This window comes from Alosa pseudoharengus, unplaced genomic scaffold, assembly GCF_046254945.1.
Source record: "Alosa pseudoharengus isolate Yale_2024_CS ecotype anadromous, Long Island Sound unplaced genomic scaffold, YU_APseudo_1.1 YU_APseudo_1.1_scf_11, whole genome shotgun sequence".
Lineage (NCBI taxonomy): Eukaryota > Metazoa > Chordata > Actinopteri > Clupeiformes > Clupeidae > Alosa > Alosa pseudoharengus.
In genome coordinates, this window is record NW_027468576.1 from 4,065,341 (window position 1) to 4,089,710 (window position 24,370).

General features: G+C 40.0%; 2 protein-coding genes across 3 annotated transcripts in view; both read right to left on the reverse strand.

Moving 5' to 3' along the window:
- Positions 1 to 16,838, reverse strand: part of gna15.1 (guanine nucleotide binding protein (G protein), alpha 15 (Gq class), tandem duplicate 1) — a 42,827-nt gene extending 25,989 nt beyond the window's left edge. Inside the window, exons 1-4 of one of the 2 annotated variants that reach the window (XM_076277782.1) lie at positions 16,528 to 16,838; positions 15,955 to 16,107; positions 9,405 to 9,589; positions 9,115 to 9,269 (exon numbers count right to left, since the gene is read on the reverse strand). In XM_076277782.1, the coding sequence (XP_076133897.1) occupies positions 9,115 to 9,269; positions 9,405 to 9,589; positions 15,955 to 16,105 (491 nt within the window). In that variant the 5' untranslated portion in view covers positions 16,106 to 16,107; positions 16,528 to 16,838. Of the gene's footprint in view, positions 1 to 9,114; positions 9,270 to 9,404; positions 9,590 to 15,954; positions 16,108 to 16,278 lie in introns of both variants that reach the window. The other variant, XM_076277781.1, reaches the window with a different exon arrangement.
- A 4,127-nt stretch (positions 16,839 to 20,965) lies between these two features.
- Positions 20,966 to 24,140, reverse strand: LOC143117479 (uncharacterized). The gene is made up of 8 exons (XM_076279226.1): positions 23,989 to 24,140; positions 23,544 to 23,686; positions 23,059 to 23,195; positions 22,880 to 22,973; positions 22,427 to 22,753; positions 22,077 to 22,263; positions 21,845 to 21,972; positions 20,966 to 21,283 (listed from the first exon to the last, which is right to left on the reverse strand). The coding sequence occupies exons 1-8, from the start codon at positions 24,104 to 24,106 to the stop codon at positions 20,966 to 20,968; spliced, it is 1,452 nt and encodes a 483-aa protein (XP_076135341.1). The 5' UTR covers positions 24,107 to 24,140.
- Positions 24,141 to 24,370: the final 230 nt, after the last annotated feature.

Here is a 24,370-nt window from a genome sequence, read left to right on the forward strand (position 1 = left end):
TGGTGTATTTCTGCTTCAATTTGTGCAAAACTATGGCCCGCATCGCTTCCGCGTTATGGAGGAAATGCACGTCTTCTTCGTGTGTTTCTCGCGTGTTTTCGCATGCTTCCTGGAAACTTTGAAAAAAAAGGTTGAGCTTGAATCGAAGCTCAGGGTGTCTGCCGACTAGTGGTCAAGAGTACAAATGAGATTTTACACTGTACTCGCGTCTATCGTCTGTTTTATTCAGTAATGACGCTTGTCGCAATATTGCGACATGGGCGGTTAGAGGGTTAAGACATTTGATTATTTCAAATACAATTTCAAAAGATGTGCAGCGGGCCTGTGGCAACACATTGTATTCTTCAGTTGAAAGATACATCTTGCTGATGCGCTGGAACACATCATCAGTGATGTAACCTGGGGTCACTGGGTGTTTCGGGTCTTTCAACATCAGACACCCTCGCCCAGGCGACCCGCCCGGAGTTGATCAGACTCCGGCCTGTGTCCCAGCAGCATTCTTCCACGGATCAGCCCTCTTGATCCAAAGCCATCTTGTGGCTCTTTCTGCGGCTTCAGTTGCAGATCTGATGGCCTTCCTCTTTGCCTCACCGGTGAGGCCCAGCATGGTGAGGACTTTGCAGAGGGACCTCCCTGCAACCCTCGTCCTCCTTGGCTCCTACACTCCTCCACCAGCTCCTGGTACTTGCCACGCTTCCGCTCATTAGCCTCCTCCATGCATTCTTCCCAGGGCACTGTCAGTTCCAGAATGATCAATTGTTTGGTGGAATCAGAAACAATGATCATATCTGGTCGGAGCCGTGTTGTTGTTATTCTTGCTGGGATAGCTGTTTGCCCAGGTCCACTTCTAGCTGCCAGTCTGTGGCGGTAGTGAGGAGACCTGACCTGACCCTCGCTTGGATAGTGGGCTTCTCTCCAGCTCTGTGGAATCTGATTGACTGAGGCTTGCTGTGGTTCTTGGTGGTGGTAATGGCCTTGGCTATACTCTCAGCAACCGCCTTCAGCACCTGGTCGTGGCGCCAACGGTAGTGCCCTTCTCCAAGGGCTTTAGGGCAGCTAGGCCAGGTGATCTTCCGTGCAGAACATTCTCCCATTTAGTCCAAGCTCCCTGCTGTCCCATACCCACCATCCTGCTGGCTCGTTCTTCCTCCACGCCTGCCTGCACTTCCTGCTGGATGAGATGTTGCCGCTGTTTTCCCTGGGCCTTGTCCACCCTGGTTGATGGGAAATAGCCAATACCTGCGCGTCCTGAGGCTATGGACCCCACCAGTACCTTCTGCCTCAGTCGCGACTCTGCCACTTCCAGAGCCTCGTCTGCCCTCCATTTCCGGCCTGTTTGCACCTGGATGCCAGCCGATGCCACCTTTTCATCCCTGGATTCCCTGTACTGCAGGGCTTCTCGAGTTCAGTGAGTCCACTGAATGGAAGCTTCAAGGTGTTGCTACTGCCGTACAGGGCAGCACTGCTCAGACTTCGGGGTAGGCCAAGCCATCTTCGCAAGTGGCTGCTGATCTTTCTCTCCATGGCCTCTACAGTTGTAATGGGTACTGCGTATACTAGCAGAGGCCACAGGATGCGGGGCAGGATGGAATGCTGGTAAATCCAGGCCTTGAATCTCCCTGGCAAGCCAGATCTGTCGACGCATCTCAACCAGCCCTCAAGCTCCTTGCTGGTTCTCTGGATGGATGACGAGTCTTTGAGGCTGCAATCAAAGAACTTTCCAAGACTCTTGACTGGCTGTTCGGTAATGGACGGGATGGTGGCTCCAGCCACAGAGAAGCGGTACCTGTCTGTCACCTTTCCCTTCTTGAGCACCAAAGATCTTGATTTTACTGGCTTAAAGCTCATCCTTGCCCATGTGATGAGCTTATCTAGCCCTTGCAGAATCCATCTGCAGCCCGGGACAGATGTGGTGGTGACAGTCAGGTCGTCCATGAACGCTCTTATAGGGGGCTGTCGTACTCCAGATTTTGTCAGGGGTCCCCTGCACTCCACCTCTGCTGACTTGACGATCATGTTCATGGCGAGTGCGAACAGGATGACAGATTGTGCAGCCTGTTATTATGCCCTTCTCAAGTCGATGCCAGTCCGATGTGCCCGATCCGGTGGTGACTCTTAGCCTGAAGTTGCTGTAATAATCCAGGATAAGTTCTATGACTTTTTTGGGAACGTGATGTTGCAGCAGGGCAACTTCAACAAGCTTGTGAGGTATGGAGCCGTACGCATTGGCCAGGTCCAGCCACAGTACGGTCAAGTCTCCTTTCCCTTCACGAGCCTCTCTGATGAGTTGCGTTACCACTCCTGTATGTTCCAGGCATCCAGCCACTCCAGGAATCCCACCCTTCTGAACAGAGGTGTCAATATAACTGTTCTTCCGAAGGAACTCAGTTAGTCGTCGTGTCAAGATGCTGAAGAAAATCTTGCCTTCGACGCAGAAATATAGCTGATAAACTGAAATAAATGCTACAGCAGAAGGGCATGCACAAATGTACACACATAAAGGGCATAGCAAACAAAACATACTCCATATAGCCTATATTAATTATCTTTAGAGTTCAGTTGAAAATAAGGAACTTTTCATATTGAGAAATATGCAAAAGTACATGTGCAAAATGTAGGCCTGCACATTTCAATAAAGTGCTAACAGAAATAGCCTAGTCCCTTAACTATGTTCAGTTCACGTGTAACAGTGTAGGAGTGTAAACAATGTTTAGCTCGTAGTAGATTACAGCTTAAACTTGAAGTGCTTCGGTGATATTTTAATTCCATGTGGACTGAGCCAACACCGGCACCAAGATGAGTTAAATCAGTTTTTAACTGGCAAACACTGGATGAACAATGGATTTTATCGAGTGGTGCCTGCAAAATAGATCTGAATCATAATTTAGGTGGTGGCAAAGTGCAATGCTGTTGTACAGAGTTGTATTGAGAAGAATAACAGAATCGAATGGAATTGAATGTCAAAAGGGGAGTGCGCCGCACTCATATCACTCGTGTCCACAGCGCTTAAAAGAGCCATTCAGCTGACCGGGAGTTCAGAACTGCGTTGGTGTTTATTCATGACTACAGGAGGAGGGCTAGGCAGAAGCCTACTAGGAAGCAAAGATTCTAGAGCGGAACTTTGCTAGGAAGTGTCAGTGTGGCAGTTTGAGGACAAGAAAAAGGGTCAAAATAGTAGCAGCCAAAGGGGATTGTTGATAACAGAACATATGACGAAATGAAAAAAATCTTGCAATTAAAAAAAAATGAACGTGTTATACTTGGTCCATAATTAACGCACGATTCAAGCTTTAACATTGACAGCCCTACCATCTATCTGTCTTTCTGTGTGTGTGTTTGTGTGTGTTTTATTCGCATCTCTCAAACCATTCTTTTGATTTAGATTTCAAACGTTGCAGGTGCAAAATATATTGTTAAATATTTTTCAAAAGCAGCACACATTGGCTTTTGCCACTGTAGCCACTCCCCCTCTCACACAGCACAGCACAGCACCATAGAGGGCTGAAGCACACTTTTGGCATCACTGAATCAGTGCACACGGGTAGAAAGTCAAGTGAGTGCTGTGTAGAGCAGGTTAACTAAGATGTTTGGATGATTATTATGTCTGACTTCAACAATATAAAGACTGCATCTGGATGGGGTTTGATTGCATAAAATCATTCTGTGGATTTAGCAACAACACGCCAACCCACATGGGTATGCAGTGGCTATTAAAAATAACGTAAACATGATTGAACAGACACTTCGAAAAGCCTACTTTGGACTGTCTTTGGACTTTCAACAAACGGACTGCATGGACCCGAATCGAAACAAGCGACAACTCCCAAATTTTCAGAATACCACACATGACGATGAGAGTGGCAGAGCGTGATGTCACTTATACCAGAGACTGTTTTATGTGAAAGTCCCACCACTGCAAATTTCATGACGCATCATTCCACAAAATGCCGTTTGTCTTCTCTATCAGCAAGTTATTCAATTAAGCTAAACATAGTCTTAACTCAAAACAGCTGTTAGGCCTACTGTTACGCTTATGTCATATAGATCTGTTAAAAATGTGAAATGCAGCCATGCTTAAATTCTGCTTAGACTACTGCATGTTAATTATAATATAATATAATAATAATATTAAATATTCCTTATTGAATGCTTAGCTGGAATTATGTTTTTCCCATCATCCTATTTGTATAGCAGGCCTATATGCGGGTTTGTAATTGGGCTACGGGTTTTCTACAGGAATAGCATGAACGGGCACTGCGCTAGTCCCCCCTACACCAACAGTAGAATACTTCCATCAACGTACTGTAGCTCTCAACTTTGAATTTCTTTATTTTCAGGTGAAGGCAGTGAGTGGACTCATGCTTCACTGGTTACTTTATGATCTTGATAACACAGCAGAAAAGGAGCTGTGCATAAAAAATTTTGTCACATTTTTAAGTTATATCATCCCAACCTGGCAGCCCAGGTTCCGAAAATTGGGCAAAGTGGGTTTCTTTGGGAATACTGAAGGGAGGAGTGTGTTTTGTTTGGTCCTTGGTAAAAATATAATCCAGGGCTTAAAATTCATTTTTCAAAATGGGGGGGAATTCCCCCCTTAGGTTATAGTGGAATCATTCACAACAGTTGCCATCCTAGATTCTGCTTGACTCTCTCCACACACACAAACACACACTGAAAATGATAGCTTATGTGATATGTTTCTATTCTATATTATTTAATTCATATAGAGTGTATTTAGTTAATAATGTATTTTTTAATGTATAGTATTTTACTAGTAATTACTAGTAGCTAAACATATTTAGTCATTTGAATGCTTCATACTGACGTTTAAACTATTACACTTAGGCATATCTTTAATGTGATGTGTAGGTCTAATTGAGTGCACATTGGTGATGAGTAGGTGTAATTGAGTGCCTATCACTTTAAGAAATACATGACAGTAATTAGCCTCCCTTCAGCCTGACGGTTTTAGGCTAGTCGCTAGTGAATAACAGTTGTGCATAGTGCATAAGGATATGTGGATGCAATTCATTATGTTTTCTATGTCATTAGATAAAATAAATGTTCAAAAACACTAACACGTCGAAGACAATCTTTCTGGGATCAAGTGTTGACGTGACCTGAGCTAGCAGGATAGTTACCAAGGAGCTCTTTCCAGATGTAAAAGTTTGCCATGGTTGCGTAGCCTATTTGCGTAAGCGCAAAGTGGTTCTCTCTCTCTCTCTGTGTGTGTGTGTGTGTGTATGTGTGTCTGCGTATGCATGAGGCTATGTTCAATTCAACTCGATAGTTGATCCATCCGGTCAATAGCACCGCATTCACGCCACTTCATGATTATATTAACGTCATCAGACAAGTGTATGCGGGAATTTCTCGCATTATGATGGCTAAAGTTGCGGGACTTGAACAAATTATGCGCAATACCCGTAATCCCGCAGTGAAATTTAGGCCCTGTAATCTATGCCATTTTGGACAAAAGTGTCTGCTAAGAAATGTAAACATGGACATACTGTAAACATAAACAAATGTGATGTCATGGGCAATCACTGACTGCACTTTTAAGCAATTTTAAGGCCATGCACATGTAATTCTGAGGAACATATTGGATATGTTGGAGTTTTTAGGGGGTTAGTCAATGCCTGGCAGCCTTCAAAATTCAATTTCTTCAATGTTAGTGCATTTTTTTTTTACTTAATGAATGTAAGATTGGAAAGAAAACTAGAAAAGCATTTCCTGAAGGAAATACAGTGCATGAAAATGCTAAAAATATGATGTAAAATATCATACAGAGTAAAAACAAACTATATTGGTTGCTTGGTAGATGAGGTTTAATATAGTTGGAATGACTGAACAGTTAAATAGCTAGATAGTATAAGGTTAAATTATTTAGGTAGATAGTTGACGATAACTGACAGTTGGAATGGCTCTAATGTTTTCTAGCAGTTATGCTAACTATGTTAACAAAGATAATAATGTTAACCAAGTTACTTAACTTAGTTAATTTAGCTAATGTTTTTTTTTTATGTTAATGCTAATGCTGTTAACTATGTTAACAATGCTAACTATGTGACTTAGCTAATAATTTATAACAGTTATGTTAAAATACCAAGAATGCTAACATGCTAACCATGTGACTTAGCTATTCATTTTTAACAGTTATACTAACAATGTTAACTATGTTAACCATGTGACTTAGCTATTCATTTTTAGCAGTTATACTAACAATATTGTTAGTATAACTGAAATGTGTTAGTATTGTTAGTGTAATTGAAATATTGTTAGTATAACTGAACTTGAATTTCCCTTAGGGATCAATAAAGTATCTATCTATCTATCTATCTAACAATATTAACTATGCTAACCATATTACTTAGCTAACTTAGCTAATGTTTTCTAATAGTTTAGTCAAAAATGATAACTATTTTAGCAATGCTAACTAGCAATGCTAACAATGCTAACTATGCTAACCATGTGACTTATAACCTAGCTAATCATTTTTAGCAGTTATGCTAACTATGCTAACTAGCATGTTAACTATGCTAACATGCTAACTATGTTAACCATGTTACTTAGCTAACTTAGCTAATCATTTTTAGCAGTTTTGCTAAAAATGCTAACAATGTTAACATGCTAACCATGCTAACTAGCTACAGTGGGTAGGAGTCATAGTTGATGACAAGTAACAGTTACAATGGCTGAACAGTTAAAAAGTTCAGTAGTTTAAAGGGTTAAATTGTTTAACAGTGAAATATTGTAGTGAGGACTTTTATTTTGAAACAGTTTTTGGTAGAGGAAGCAGTTGAACAGGATGTGTAGTCTTAATAGACCTCTCCAGAATATATCCCGCCTCCTAACTTCCGTATCCATCCAACTTCCGGGCGTGGATTGTCTATGGGAAATAACATGGCGTTTTGAAAGATCGTACCTGTCAAACTCTGTAGGTGACAAAGTAGAAAAAGCTGCTGGGCAGATTGGCCTACACACTTCTGCCATCTAGTTTCCACTGGATTTTTTGATTTTCGGTGCCGTTTAAGTAGTATAGTCTATAGTATACTACTTAAACGGCACCGACAATCAAAAAATCCAGTGGAAACTTTATGGCAGAAGTGTGTAGGTCAATCTGCCCACCAGCTTTTTCAACTTCGCTACCTACAGATGTTTTACCGGTATGATATTTCGAAACGCCATGTTATTTCTCATAGACAATCCACGCCCGGAAGTTGGATGGATACGGAAGTTACGGAGGCGGGACTTATTCTGGAGAGGTCAATAGGGCCAGTTTGTATGCTTAAAGCCTGAGACTGGCATTTGATCCAGGTGGCCTGAACACCTGCCATAGGATTCTAATTGCTTAACGGCCGTATTATGATGTCACAATCGGCAATGTTAAGTCTATGGGGATTTTTAAAAAGTTTTTAGTTTAAAAAGTATAAAAGTTTCAAAGTTAAAAAGACATAGCAGCTTGGTCCGTTTGAATACCTACGTTACAAAGTTTCTAAGTTAAACTGTTCAAGAGAAATTGCGTACGGAAAAAGTGGTAAGTGGAATAATAATAAGAAGTTGTTGTTGCCTAGGAAGAACAGTACAGTGCATTTTCATGCACTGTAATTAACTGCAATTATGGAAATGCAAACGTTTGAATTAAGTTCTTACTTCAATGGGTGCCCAAACCTTTGCACATGTGACAATTACTGTCAAATGTCTACTCTTAATATGACACAATTATGGGCCCTTATCTAAATGTTGACAGAGTGCAAAGTCTGTGAGCAAGCAAAGTTCACGTGCATGAACTTGTTTTGTAGCCATTTTGTAGCATTGAGCTGACTCATCAGTGTTTGTTCTTAAAGTCTTGCTCATGGTGTTATACTAGCAAATAGATTTTGCCTAGTTAATAAATTAGCTTTAGCTAGACTCAAGACATTGCATATTGTCCATGATTCAAATTAGGGCCCAAACAGTACCGAAGCATTAAAGAAGAACTCCAGCGATGTTTCACATAGATCTCAGTTTCTCCAGGTCACCAAGTACTGTCGGTGTGGAAAAGAAGAAAACATGTCCGCATGGCTGCAGCAACTCGAGCTAGGTAGGGGTGTCACGATTCTCCAAATCCTTGATTCGATTAAATTTTCGATTTTAAAGTGCCGATTCGATTCGATTTGATTTTTGATCTTTTTTTAATATTACTATTAATGCATTCCTTATATGGTATTTACTTTTTTTTGGCCTTTTCTGTTTTGGGCGACTTTTATTTTGAAACCGCTTTTTATTTTGAAACTGTTCCAACCGTGAGGTTGTAATGTAAACAGAACATTAGGCTAAACAGAGGTGAACATAGTGAAATGAAACAACACAATGATAATTTCATTGTTTCAGCACACTCCGAAGAGACCCAAGGTTAGTGTTCATGGAATATCAATGTGCATTTTAAGCCTTAAAGTAATTTTGGACTGTAACTCGATCATCTTTTCACTTGCTAAGTTGAGTAGGCTAAGTTTGTGTTAATTGACGTGAATGAATGACAAAATACTTCCACATTACTTCCATTTCAGAGTAGCAAGAAGGGCTTCGATTTCGGTAGGTTGATGTGTATATTTTAACTGGCTGCAGCCTAAAATTAGAGGAGTGTTGACGCCGCAGATCAGCATGTGTGTGTGCGTTTGTGTCTTGGCATACATGCTGGACATGACATTGGGGGTGAGGCTGCATCGTCAATTCTACTTTTGAGTTCGAAGTTCGAGATTGAGATGTAATTTTGATCGATTTCGATATAAAATCGAAATCGTGACACCCCTAGTATTCGGTGACCTCAGGAAACAGAGATCTATGTGAAAAATCAACGGAATTCTCCTTTAACATTTGAAGAAAGCCTCAATGTATAATGTTGGTTTACTTAAAGGGGTGGTTCAGGATTTTGGACATAGGACCTAATTTCCTATGTCCAAAATCCTGAACCACCCCTTTAATGAGTTCTATTGATTTGATCACAACAAAAATGAGAAAAATCTCATTCCCACAGGGATATCTAACATTAACAGACATTACATGTGACCGAGGCCATCTCCTAACACAAGTGATAACAACTGTCAGCAGTCTCTGACATTTTGTGTCACTTACTATTCAGTGGAGTCCAGAAGCTGGTACTCACGACGGCGACTATAGCAGACCCTGAATCCAGTGTCTGCCCACAGATGCTGAATAGCATCCACATAACCTCTGTCTAACTGAGTGACCTGTCTGATGTCCACATCTTGTACCCACTTAGCATACATCTGAAATGAAAGCAGACAGAGACATGTAATAAAGAAGTAACCCAAATTGCTTAGATATGCTCACAGTTCATGTGATACTGAAATCCCCAGATTCATGTTGTAGAAACGAATTAGGCCACTGTATGTATACACTACCTCATTCTGTGGGTTTGCATAGGGAATCCTGAGTGTGGTCATGGCTCCAGTCATGGCCTTTACAGCTGTGAAAACATTCTGAAAAACCAACTTAGCAAATGCTCGTCTGTCCTCCTCAGAGTAGCCCTTGCCATGGATGATTCTCATTTGTTTGATGAATGTTGTTTTGCCACTTTCTCCAGTCCCTAAAAAAGGAAAGATTATCCAAAATGTTGTTAACAGGCAACACATTACTTCTATCATATACTGTATATAGTATATGATTTATATATCAAATAATACTGCAATTGTACAATTTGAACCACTTGCCTCTTGCTGATGAAATGCTAGAATAGAATTACAAAAAACGTTAAGGGCTCTATCTTCCGTCCCAACGCAATTGACTTTGTATACTCGCGCGTTTGTCTTTCCTATTTTGCAGTCAGCGCATATTGGAATTTTCCCTCCACAGGTAGGCCTACATGCCTGCAAATTAGGGAATTCGATTGCGCCTACGGGGGCGGTTCAGCGAAAAGACGGGGCGTGTTCCGGCACAAACGTTCACTGTTGATATTTTGCAGTTTCAGAAAACAATTCCGCCACAGACCAGGAATTCCCTGGTCTAAAGTCTGTGGCCAAAATGCAGATGCTATTTTAAGGGCGCATGCATGACCACAGGCCTGCATGAATGAATGCGTTGCACACCCATAAATATATACACTAGATGTCGCCTTCTGCTTCTCAGCATGCGTCAACACCGCCGCCATCTTGGAACAGGGATCTGAAGCGCTAAACTAGTTCTCCTGTATTGTCAGCGTTACCTATTTAGCGACGTTTGGCCATCCCCAGCGATAGAAAACCTTTTTAGCGATTAGCGACAAATTTGGGAACTTCTCACAATGATGGCAGATCGGCTTCTTTGTTGTTGAAACGTAAGAAAATCACCTTTCTCATGGCTTTGTCATTTATGAATTCAGCTACATCTCGTTTGCCCATGGCACTGGCCCATGTTTATAAAAGTAACGACTGGCGTAGCCTATGTAGTAGCAGAGGTAAATGTTCTACAGATCTACAGCAACTTCTGGTGAGATTACAACTTACATGAGTAAACGAGACGAGGGGTATGTGGCCTCAACCAGAGCCTGTCTACGAAGAGCCTGTTTACTTTCATTGTATCGAACCTGGTTGCAGTTTGTAAAAGCATTGCTGAGATAGGAGCTAACGTCTTGTAACTCTAGCGCCCCCTTAGTGGTCGAAGGTCACCAAATTGATTGTGTGTCCTCAGGATGGGGTCCCAAGTTCTTATACCAAGTTTGGTTTTGATACGTGTAAGCGTTGCTCAGATATGAGCCTACTTCCTGTGATTATAGTGCCCCCCTTAGTGGTCAAAGTACACCAAATGTATTGTGTGTCCTCAGGATGGGGTCCCAAGTCCATGTACCAAGTTTGGTTTTGATATGTAAAAGCATTGCTGAGATAGGAGCTAACGTCCTGTAACTCTAGCGCCCCCTTAGTGGTCGAAGGTCACCAAATTGATTGTGTGTCCTCAGGATGGGGTCCCAAGTTCATGTACCAAGTTTGGTTTTGATACGTGTAAGCGTTGCTCAGATATGAGCCTACTTCCTGTGATTATAGTGCCCCCCTTAGTGGTCAAAGTACACCAAATGTATTGTGTGTCCTCAGGATGGGGTCCCAAGTCCATGTACCAAGTTTGGTTTTGATATGTAAAAGCATTGCTGAGATAGGAGCTAACGTCCTGTAACTCTAGCGCCCCCTTAGTGGTCGAAGGTCACCAAATTGATTGTGTGTCCTCAGGATGGGGTCCCAAGTTCATGTACCAAGTTTGGTTTTGATACGTGTAAGCGTTGCTGAGATATGAGCCTACTTCCTGTGATTATAGCGCCCCCCTTAGTGGTCAAAGGTCACCAAATTTCTTGAGCCTCCTCCTAAGTGGGTCCTGAGTCCATGTACCGAGTTTGGTTTTGATACGTGAAAGCTTTGCTGAGATAAAAGTTGACTTCCTGTTTGAGATTCTTGGAAACTGATGAGCGTGAACAAAGATAATGAATGCGTAGCAAGATGGGTCGTCCTAGTTCATGTCTATGAGGGCAAAGTGGAGTTCAGCCAGAGACGGGCTCTGGTTCAGTTCCCGCCTGCACAGGGGCGTGTCACTGACGTATGACTTACGTTTGAACGCCTCGGTTCCACGCCAGGCAAGCCAGAGTACAAAATAAACTTGGTGTACACCTTCATTAATGTTGATTTTCTCCCAACTGGAGGGTCATACTATCACAACATTCTACTGAAATAGGGAGGAGGGTTTGGAGATCATGATACCGTGTCCGAAATGTGCATCCATTGCTCAGAAAAATAAGGCTTTGACAAATTCTGGGAAATTCTTGGATTCTGCCATAGACCTCAATGTTAAAAAGAGAGCCCGATCACTGCATAAATGTGCGGGGGCGTGTACTGCTACCCTATTTGCATAAATTTCCAGGGACAGGAAATGGCCTCTCATGAAGTATCTTCGTAATCAACCATCTTTGGCGTGAATGTTGATTGTCTGATGTCATTCAGGTGCTGTTCAATGATGTGAATCTTAAATGAGCAATAGTAGAATGTCATGTGTAGCTAGATCATAATGCTGTAGCTAATGGATCCCCAGTACAAGGCATAATCCCACTGAGCTACAGCCAATCCTAAACTTTGGAAAGTTACATTCACATGGTAAAAATGTGTATTGATAAGCACACAACATCAAGAAAGCTCCAAGCCCAAATTTCACAATAGAATTTTCCTAAAAGGGTACATCTGAGTAATCTTTGAAATTTTGGGGAAATTAAAGACATTAAACACTAATGTAAGAAATATAAATATGACAGAGTGAATTATGAGGAGAAATGGTTAACAAAGAAGCTCTGTGTCTCGGCATTGAGATTCTTGGAAACTGATGAGCGTGAATGTTAATTGCCTGATGTCATTCAGGTGCTGTTCAATGTGAATCTTGATGACCAACAGCATGTGCAGCTTGATCATAATGCTCTAGCTGGGATTCAAACTCTCAACCTAAGGATCACCAGTACAAGGCATTATCCCACTGAGTTTGGTAAACACACAACAAGAAAACTCCAATTTAACATTTCACAAGAGAATTAAGAGCTTTTGAAAAAGAGTACAGATCTGAACATTTGCACTGTTAATGGTATCCACCTAATGATGGTTGTATGGTTGAGATAAATTATCCCTCCTATCTGTGCAAATTGATATAAGCTGGGCATACTGGTGGGCTATAAAAAGTTTTTTTGTTGCCAAGGGGTCACACAAGAAACATTTCATGATGGGTAAAAGCAAAGAGCTCTCCCAAGATCTTTGCAACCTTATTGTTGCAAAACATATCAATGGAACTAGTTACAGATGCACTTCAAAACTTCAGAATCATCCAGCAAGCAGTATTGGAGCCATTATCTGCAAGTGGAAGGAACATCACTGCATCATCAACTGGCCATGCACAGGATCTCCTTGCAAGATTTTCTGACCAGGAAGTCAGAAGGATAGTCAGAAGAGTAGCCCAAGAGCCAAGGACCACTCGGAGAAAGCTCCAGAAAGACTTGGAGGCAGCAGGTACAATTGTTACAGAGAAAATCATAGGTAATGCATTCCACCGCCATGGCCTCTATGCACGCTCATCCCGCATTACTTTATTGCTGAAGAAAATCATGTCGAAGCGTGTTGAAAGTTTGCTACACAACATTTGGACAATCCTATGAAATACTGAGAGAATGTATTCTGGTCAGGTGAGAGCAAAATTGAACTTTTCAGATGTCATACTACACACCATATTTGGAGAAGAAATGGCACTATGCATCACCCTAAAATACCCTACCAACAGTGAGGTTTGGAGGTGGTGGCATCATGGTGTGGGCTGTTTTCATCTCATGGTACTAGCAGACTTCATACAGTTGAAGGAATGATGAATGGAGTCATTTTGTTCCGGGAGAATCTTTACATCCACCAGGATGATGAGGATGAGACATGGCTTGACCTTCCAGCAGGACAATGATCCAAACCATTCAGCAAAGGAAACTCTCAATTGGTTTCAGAGAAAGGAAATCAAGGCCCTGACTTCAAAAAGATCAGGATTCACAAGAGGGACCCCTGGGATCTTCAATATTAAAGGACTATCTGTTTAAAAGAATGGGCCAAACTCACACCAGAATACTGTGACTGATTAGTTTCGTCATATAGGAAATGCCTTGAAGCTGTCATTACGAATAAGGGCTTTTCCACAAAGTATTACACAAAGTAAGACATTTCAGCAGGCGTGTTCAGTACTTTTTTCCTGTGTCATTCCACTCTACCTATGGACTTTTTTATATGGGTGGATTATCTGAGGTAATACTAATGTCTGGTGAAAATTTCAAGCAAATAGCTTCATTGGAAGTATACTTACTGAAAAAAATGTTGACGTGTTCAATACTTATTTTCCCCGCTGTACTTTGAAATGAAAATTAATTGGACTTAATGCGTAATGTTCTACAAAAAGTCGACTTTGCATAACACTTGTCTTTTGTCCCCAAGTTACCATATATATACCTGAGTATATATATATATATATATATAGAGTCTATAGGCCTATATGACCACCACTTAGCTAGTGTGGCGGTCATAATAATAACAGCTACACTAATTTAGGTTAGATTGTATGAACGCTATTAACTCTCAGCTGACATTACGCTAACGGGGCGAGATGTCAGGTCGTGTCTGCAGCAAGAGCTGTCAATCAGAGATGTACCGTAACCACACCCTTTTAGATTTGTTAAAATAACATTAAAAAAATGTCTCTGACAAAAGAAAAATTGTGTGTATTGGAGCACCTGGAAAACTATTTTTTCAAATGAAAAGTTGTAGATGCAAAGCTAGTTCTGAGAAAAGTAACACGTAAAGTTGGCTACTTGGCCATTAAAATACATGGGGATGTACAGCATTGTACTGCAGTCAGCCGACGATGTCTTCTTAACAACCTTAGCACATAAAAATAGATGTTAGTTGGTTTTTTAAGCATTTGGTGAAGTAAAATGTCTATTTTGGGTTTCAACATAAACACTTAGTGGAGTAAAAAAATATAAGAAGCCTCTTTCCCTCGCTCAAAACGTCCATGCTCACTGTCTCTCTCAGCCAAGGGGTCCTTGGGCTGAAAAAGGTTGAAGACCCCTGATCTATGGTTAATGTAGATTGAATATTTGACACAAAAAGAACAAATGTATGATAAGTGCTACTGTTATATAAGTATGCAATGGTGAATAAGTATACTTATGTGATGTTAGCTGATGTGCATGTTTAAGGAGAATTGAGGTACTGTCATCATGTCATGTGCACCAGGTACAAGGTGGAAGTAATATATTTTGGTGGTGAATTTTAATTTTAAATTGTGAATTTGCTTGCTGTAAACGATAAATGTAGTTGGCCATTTAACGATAAATGCAGTTAGACATTGTCAATGATAAATAGTAGGCGTTAGTTAATCAAATCACTTGTCAGTTTATGGTAATGTTTTACAATTAACATTAATTTCTACATTCCTTAGTCAATTCGCATTGTGCTTTTTTGAACACCTCCACGTTTAGCATTCAATTTATGTTACATCCACCCATGAGAATGCTTCCTTTGAATGATAAATGACCGTTTTGTGTTGTTAATAATAAATGATGATGGCAATTTATCATGCAGCTGTTTTCATCAAATCGCCTTAACTTAATAAAATCGCTTGATGATTTATCACAATATTTTTTTTTAAATTCACAACCCTTTTACCTCTACTTTACAGTTTGCATCCATATTCATCACTTCATTATTAATTGTTTACATTTTGTTAGCCTACTTCCACCCTCTCATAGAACATCCTGAACGTTCTAATGCCAAGCAACTGCATGGTGCAATACATAAATAGGAAAACATCCCATAAAAAGATACATTTTTGGGATCCATGTCAAACCAAGCAGAATCCAGGAAAATTGTCGCAGCACCAACTCATATTTTGCTCAAAGTTTGTCTAGGCCTTAGGTAACAAAGGACTCTGATCTTTGATTTTTTTTTTTTTTTTTTTTTTTTTTTGTTTAAGGGAAAAAAACTTTTGGCTACCTGGAATTAGGTTCATTAAGAGCAAAGAATTAGTCCGGTCGCTTGTCCAAACTTTGTAGGATGGATGTTCTCGGTATAACTGAATCATTACATTTAGCTAGGCCAGCTTGCACTGATTGACAAGGCCCTCGATAGAATAAAATTATTGTTTTGAAGGAAATTTAGTGATGGGCATTGACCCCGTTAGCCTACTCCAGCTATCATACATAGGCTATGCTAATTCTTATATTTTTAAAAATGTTAACGTGTAGGTAGGCGTAGGCTACAATCAAAGATCTTTAATGACTGCTACCCTCTTAAACGCTATGATTTATAAATAGCCAGACTATTTTGAAAGGTGCAGTCACAATGACTGCCTACAGCTCATATGCGGAAGTTATCAAAACATGACCAACAGCTGTACTGGGGTAAAACTGTAAAATAGGCTACATACCAAGAAGTAGTACTTTTATTTCTTTGCGTTCTCGCTTTTTCTGGTCTTTGAGGATTTTTTGAATTTCCATGTCTATAAAGATGGCCCGTCTTTCCTCTTCGGTGAGGAAACACACACAGCTCCGTTGACACCATCTCCAACAACCCCCCATGGCTGAAAATAATCAGAAATTATTAACAATTCATAGTTTAGCCTACTAACTAATTGGCCTAACGATACACGTAGCCTATATAGGCACAGCTAGAGTGGCAAATGTAATGTAATCTTTCGTTGTTTTTAGTCCAACACAATCAATAAATGGTATTGTCACTTAAAGCTACTCACTTAAATTCTCAGATCTCACTGTGCAGGTCTTGATATAGCCAACCAAGTCGGTTCTTTATTTTACAGAAAAGGTCCCTTAAAAACAATCCATGTTTAGCTACCCTTTGGTTAGAGTAGACTAGTGTTCCCCTGTGTAATAAAGTAAGCTATCAAACCAAATATTAGGCTACATAAACCAAATTACTTGAACACCTGACGACGTCGACCGAGTAGGTAAATCTAGGCGATGTCGTTGAGCGAGGACACTACCTTATCTGAAGAATGCACCTCGGGTGACTCTTTAGGTCAGGATTCTTATGGCGCAGCCTGCTCATCTACTTTTCGCATTTGAAAATCAAACTTTCAGCCGTGTCCAGATTAAATCACAGCAGCAAACTGTATGGCAAAGATAGTCCTAAAGGTATCTTGATCCGAATGCACGGCTAGTGAAAAGACTGAGATGAACATGCTACACAGGCATTGGTTTAAAACTTCCCACAGACAGTAGCTATAGATGCTGTCCGAGCGTTCTTTCTGCTCTGCCATTCTGTAGACTATACTCCTTGGTCTTGCAGAACAGGTTAATCCAGCATTTCGTGGGTCTCTGCATAGCCAACGCATGACTACGTTACTCTCGAGTAGCGTAGGGTTGCCAACCGTTCCGTAAAATACGGAAATACGGAATCGTCCCGTATTAGAAAGGGGAAAGATGTGTTCCGTATTATTGAGAATCAATTCAGTGCAAATCCTTGACAAATCCGTATAATAAGTTAGACTATTGAACGAAGAATGCACGATTTGTATGAGATAAGGGAAACCTTGCTGCTGTCATTTATCCCGTTTGTCTGTCATCACAGATAGTTCGTTACGGTGATAGTGAGATGCTTTTGCTCAGTTTTGAATTTATTGTGTAGGCTACATCAGTTGCACATGAATGAAATTAGTCCAGCATTTATCTTTCGGTTTAAAAAAAAATGATTCATGCCGTACGTTACCCAATTTGATCAAGTAATTCCAGTGAAATTGTTTAAATTAAGTTTACACAAAATATTAATGTAATTTCAAAGTCATTGAGTTATACAGGTAACATGTACTGAGAGTAGGCTATATGCAGATGCACTTAAAGTTTCAACATCAATGTTCAAGGAAGATAACTTTGATATTAAAGACTTCAAGTCGGATTCAGAATCAGAATTAGAAGTAGGCTAGACGTATTCATTGTAGATGACAACATAGCCTATTACTGTGCATGCCTAATACCTAACCCACTCAATGGTGAGAACAAAGCATAGTTCATCTCAAAGCATAACATAAGCTACAACTCAGCTCCAAAAGTTACTGGTCTTTAGCATAACCCTGTTTAAGAAAACCCATGTGAAAACTTTTAGCAACACTGTTAGCTGTGTGATGGTCTCAGTGTTCTTGCAAAGGCTCATGGGAACATAATGAAATGGGTGACACGACACCAAGGCATCCCGTTCATTATAGTGGATGGAATCCACTATCTTGAAATCTCCTGGCTTCTTCTTATAACCTTTTTTCTTTTTACCTTTTCAAGAATAAATGCGACTCTAACCGCTTAACGTACAGACATGTTGAAATAACCGTTTTGTAGGTCTGGAGTTGGACAAGAGAGTTACTTTTTCAGATTTTCTTAAAATGTTATAGTTTTTGAGAAATAGGGGATTAAAAATGTCAAAAAGCTCATTTTCCCCCCTTAGACTTGTATGGCTGTGATGTCATAATGGCCTAAATCCAGCTGCACTCTTTAACTCATTGAATGCCAAGCTGTTTTCAGGAGCTTTGTCCTAGAGTGCCAGCAATCTAGACCATTGTTGATGATTTTTGTACAGCCACAGCATATTCTCTGTTATAGCTATGAACACTTACAATAGCTCGAATAAAAGGTGAGACTTTAAGCTCTCGGTGGGTGCAAACCGTGTATTTCTACACGCCTCTGTTCCTGAGAAATCCCAAGCTAAACAGTGGCTAGTTTTCATCTAAATTGCTGTTTTTTCTAGAAATGGAGATATAACGTCTTTCATGAAATATGAAGTGTTGCCTGTTACTTACTTGGTAAACTTTCCGGGAAGTGATCAGCGAGACCTGGCAAGACTGCCACCTAGTGATAGACCCACGGAAATGGCCTGGTTTTGACCTGACGTGCATGCGTCACTGATTCGACCCAAAGCGGCAACCGAGTTATGCTAAAATGTCCAGATAAAATGTCCAGATTGTGCGTTTTCATTAGTTTCACGATCGTCATATATTTCATTTCCATTCATCACAGAGTTCCCAAAATCACATATAAGGTGTGTTAGAGTATCTAGTTTCGTAATTAAAAAAAAAAAGCTAAAAACGTAATATTACGTTTTTGGCACTCAACGCATATGGGAAGGAAAAGGCACTCAATGAGTTAAGCTCCCAGAGAAGTTCCCGGGCTAATTAGAACACTGGCACAGGTGTCACCTGTGATTTCAACAGTCTCAGCTTCTAATGCATTCAATCTGGCGCTCTCTAAAACTACAGATCCTGTTTAAGTGTTTCCTGTCTGTCAAAATAAAAGTCACAGCCATATCTCATTCTTAGCGCATTATATCTCCAGAACGGCTTGATGCTTCAAATTTGGTACAAGTGTTTGTATGGACTCAAATATTAAGTGAGTTGATGTTGGAGGTCAAAGGTCAATGTGAAAAACACCTTGAGTGTTATATCTCAAGAACGCTTTGACACACAAGTTTGTTTGGTACGAGGGTTAGTATGAACTCAAAGATTAAGTGATTCAGTGTTTTTTTTTTTCAGGAATCTCCCTACCAACATTATAAGCCAGCAGCTTTCCATCCACTATGTTAATTCCTCTGGCATTACATTTTCTAGTTTGCCTTATTTCAGCACTTAGGCAGAGACGGTTGATAAAGTTAACTATAGAATCTTTGACTTAGGTGCTTCACATTAGATGATTCTGTTGGATAAATTCATTGCTGTGGCAAAATATCTCAGTTCAACTTAATGACATTGTGTCTGAAAGAAAAACATGAATTTGTTTAATTAACTGTGACAAAGCCTCTTTTCCTTTTGGTCCCATTAGGCCTATGCTTGTAACCTTACGTGATTCAATTAGAAAAATGGATTAGGCCTACTGAATTGGAAAGACAATAAGGTTGTGTTTCACTCAAAACTACTGTTTTATGTAATTGTAACATAATATAGTTTGATAAATTGGACAGCCCTGACTTTTCCTTTTTTACAGTGTTCAAGTAAATCCAGCGGTTATTTTTCTTTCAGTGTAGGCTACAGTTATTTCTTTATTAAAGGAACCATATGTAAGATTGTGGCCAACACTGATACTGCAATCACTTTCAAATTACTGTAGAGCGGTCCCCTCCCCCTCCCGGCTGACTCGAGGTTGCAAACCTGGATGCCGAAACACTACTGACTTTGTGATTAGTAGATAGGGAAAGGGTGGCGCATCAGGCCAAAACACAACATGACATGACAAAACACAACATCAACATCAGTTGAGGGCTGCAACTTCACTATTTAAATGACAATATCCTGGCTGGACTACTGTTGTCAGTGATATAAGTATTTGAAATGAACATGATTTCTTAATGTCTAGTGACATATCAGGGCCATTTTATGATTATTTTTTTTTTTTTTTTTTTACATACGGTTCCTTTAAGTGTTATTAAGCTAGGCTATATATTAATTCAATACAGAGCCCTGGAGACGTCATTGCAAGATTTTTTTGTATATCGTGAGAATGTGAGCTTATTTGACCAAATTGTCTCATTGTGCATATATGTAGTATGTTATGCGCTCATTTTAGTGCATCCTTTTGACAAAATTTAGCAAATGGTACCATCCAAGTGTATACCCCCCCCCATTTCCTTATTTTCATATTAGAAAGTTGGCAACACTAGGTCTACCGAAATTGTCAAAACGCAGTCATGTCTCTATGGAGGGACCAAGGTAAGAAACATATGAACCTGGCCAAGACCCTGTCCAAAACATGCACTTTGTGTACACAGTAAATTTAATAGTGTTAAATTGACTCCTATAGAGTTGATTTTAACACTGTTAAAGATAACATATGGTCCCATTCCCGATAGTGTCAAGTTTACTCTAACACCAGTGTTAATTCACCAGTGTATATTTAACAACAATAGGTGTAAAAAAATAACACTTATTGAGTCACACTTTTCAACAATAGGTGTAAAAAATAACACTTATTGAGTCACACTTTTCACTGGCAAGTGTCAAATTATAATAAAACACGTGTTCAATATTTCAGTTTCAGTTTTTATTGGAGGTTTACATGACTTCTAAATGAAGACACAATTCAGCACAATATATTTGAAATCATCCTGTGTGCCATATGTCATCTGCAAGTCGAATGTTTTATGGTACACAAGTTCATTTACTCTGATAATTTTCCATTCCTTAACCTCTTTGAAACTGACTTGAAATGAATGAAAATGTTCATCAAAACAACATGTCTGTAACACAACACAGATTAAAAGAACCATTTAATCTTGTACAAAAATGTCTCTAATTTCACAAAACGTAGGAAGATCATTGTCAACACCACTGCAAATAATCAACTTTGCTAGAGTCTTAGTTACATTTTTAAAAATGTTCAGTTGTTTTTTGAATCCACATATTACAGACCACCTAGCTTATAGATTAGTAGTACTCAACAGCTAATTTAGTGGAGCAATCTTGCTCTGAGTTCAGCGACCCGAGGAGTCTCTCTAACCTTCCCTATGTCTATTTCAAAAATTGTGGTCTGAATGAAAGTGTAAATTTTGTACAGTGCTTTGTTGTAGGATGTGCCAAATACAAAGTGAGCTTTGAAAAGTTCATCAAATGCTCCAACAGCACTCACAGCCTGACACGCCATGGCTTGCTTGTCCAGTATGATGTAGTAGGCATGGATGCGACTTTTCTTGGTACCGATGGCAAGAAGATATGGCTGTCTTCTCTCTTCGATAGAATCAAGGTGTTGTTGTATGCTGGTTCCTGTCTGTCGATGACACAGAAACAAAAGACATTTGTTCAATTTCAGGTCAATCTGGATGTTTTAATTGATTAATGAGCAGCCTGAAAAGCATAGCGCTGCTCATTACTGAGCCTCACAATCTCAAATAAATAATCATAAAACATAAAAATCCAATGTAACACTATTTTACATGGTTCAATACATAATTGATTTAGTACAGTCGAACAGTCTGTAATATACAATTTATTTACATAGTTCTCATCCTAAATAATCTATGTACAATGTAAATATCCTGTATATGGGATCAGACCATGTAAAATAGTATATTAAGCTTCCGAGAGAGAGAGAGAGAGAGAGAGAGAGAGTGAGATAGATAGATAGATAGATGTGCTGAGGTGCTCTATGATAGTGATGGTGGTGCAATAAATATTAAATATGGCTGATTGTAGGCCTGGTAGAAGAGACCTATAGCTTTGAAAAAACCAACATATTAGCATTATAATGAATTATGTCTGTAGTGCAGGCTGGATTTCTAATGCAATAGTTTTACTGCTGGATGTAACATTGATTCACTGTTGGGCTAACCTTCTGAAACACCACAAGAAGCTTCTCCGCTCGAGCCGCCGAAATTTTGCCAGGTCGCTTGCGTCCCTGTGCTGAAGGTGGAAATAGATACAGGAGGAGGAGGATTGCAGACATGTCACTGTCCCATCCTAAAACACAAACAGACACACACAAAACAATATGACCAATAGGCTGGTTGAACCAAAGAATGTTGGTGCAGTTTAGACTAAACAATACATGTATAAATCCTTACCACTATCTTCATGATCACTATTGGCAAGGTCAGATGATTCAGCAACATCAATGAGTTCTTGGAGCTCAGCTGTGCGGTGTAGTCCCTTGCTTTGGGCGATGATTTTGTCTTTGAAGGCGGTGGGCCATCTCTCCTTAAATTTGTTGCTTGTTGCAGCTCCAAACAGCTCCACAAAGTCCTGTTCAATCTTGGATGGAAAAAGAGAGTTGTTTTTGAGACAATAAAACTATCAATGCAAACTTGATTCTCAAAATATGTCCACTGTATTTTAAAGTTTGGCCACTGTGAAATGTCAACGTTACCCAAATTAAACCATAGATGCATGTATCCACCTGAAAATAATTACTTACTAGGCCTTTCACATCTTTGAAACGTGAGAATTCTGCCAGGACATCGCCACATCTGTCTGGATCTTCAATCATATTCCTTCGATACCGAAAGGTACTCTTCATTTTCTGCTTGACTATTTCTTCATCGGCACTATGCTTCATCAGGGAGATTGCATTGATGCAGTCTTCATCAGAGTGTTGTGAAGTGCCTGCAACTTGTCTTTGTGCCGTTGGACCTCCATCAAATGTCTGGACTTTTCCTGATTTCCTGTCCGAGCTGTTTCTCTGGACTGTCTTTATTCGCCAACTGAGGTAACCATGGCCACTCTGGGAATCATAGTAATGTTCCTATCGGTGAAACAAAAGTTTAAAAGGCTGTTCATAGCTGCAAATAGGTGAAGGGTCAACAAGTGAGTATCATGTATGGACGAGTGTGTGTGTGTGTTGGGGGTGTACAAATGTCAAACAACTTACATAGCCATGTTTGGTTTGGGGATCCCTCAGGTATGGAAAGAGCTCAATAATTCCCCTCGCATACATTTCTCGTATATTGCGTGATGGCATTTTTCTGAGGAAACAAACATTTTGTTTAATTAATTACATACATGCATAGCATAAGAGGAGATTATGTGTTCATCACTCATGACACTCACCCATGCTTCTCCACCATCTCAGCTACTAGAATGTTCACCATTTTCCGCCGTGTGGCGTCTGACAACGTTTTTGTTCTGTCATACTCCCTAATGACATTATCACCACCAGGTTTCTTGCGAAGAATTTCGTCAACCAACTAGGAAAACAACAATGAGATAGAGAGCTCTTATTTTAGCCTGCGGCAGTCATTGCACATGACTACCACACACATGCAAATTTGTTTAGCTTCAACGTCTTTTCAGCAAAACTCAAGACAGCAGGATGGAGGACTTGCTAATAAATGCTTATTTGTGAGCACATGTAAGGCAAATTGAACTTTGCAGGGGGCAAGCAGGGTTGTGGATTTCCAGCTGGCAACAGGGCATGAATTATCTTTCATTTGGGAACTTACTCTAGGTATTTTGTTGTACTGAGAAAAATGTCTCAATTAGCTAGGACAAGGTTGAATAATTTGGAGCTAATATGCCACAAAAAGGATACTTACAGCATGGGCATCAGACCTATTTAGTCTGGACCGTTTCCGCTGGGGACTTTCATCGCTCAGAATGACAGTGGAGTCCGTATCAGAGTCATCTCGACTTGCATCTAGTGTCGGCTGGCCAACAGCTGGTCCCTCAGAAACAAAACCTGCATAGCAATATTTTACGTTAAGCTTGACAACCATTTTTATAACAGGTAAAAAAGGTCTCCTAAAAATCCAACCCAAGGACATACAGGTTGCATCATCTGTTCTACACCCATGTCCTATTTAGATAATTGACATTCTTAATACAAAGTATAATTCTGTTTCCCCACATTGAGTTGTCAACATGGAAAAATAATTCAATAGCTATCAGCCTGTTAAAAACAAACAAACATGACATTGATTAGACAATACAAACCTTCAGAGACAACATCAATGGATAGCTCATAAACACCAGTATTTGCACCTATCACTTCTCCAAACACCTCCTCGTCAACCTCAGTGTTGGAGTCATCAAAGAGCTTCGCATCAGGCAATTGGCTGAGGGAGATGCCAAACTTCTGGAATGCTGGGAATACAAACATAATGAGCACATTTTCTCAGCATTAGTTATCATAGAGTTAACACCCCTATACCAAGGGTCATGTAGAACAAGATCCACATTAGACTATTTTATGAAAAAGAAGACAGGATAAAGTGCATACTGCATACTCAGAAAATGGGTACACTTAATTATCACTTTAGTTTTAAATTCGTGTGGGATCTAAACTGCTTTCTGCCCCTGTGACCCGCGCATCGTATAGTGCCGTCGCCGAGAAACCCATGTATAGGTATTACTGAAGCTATTT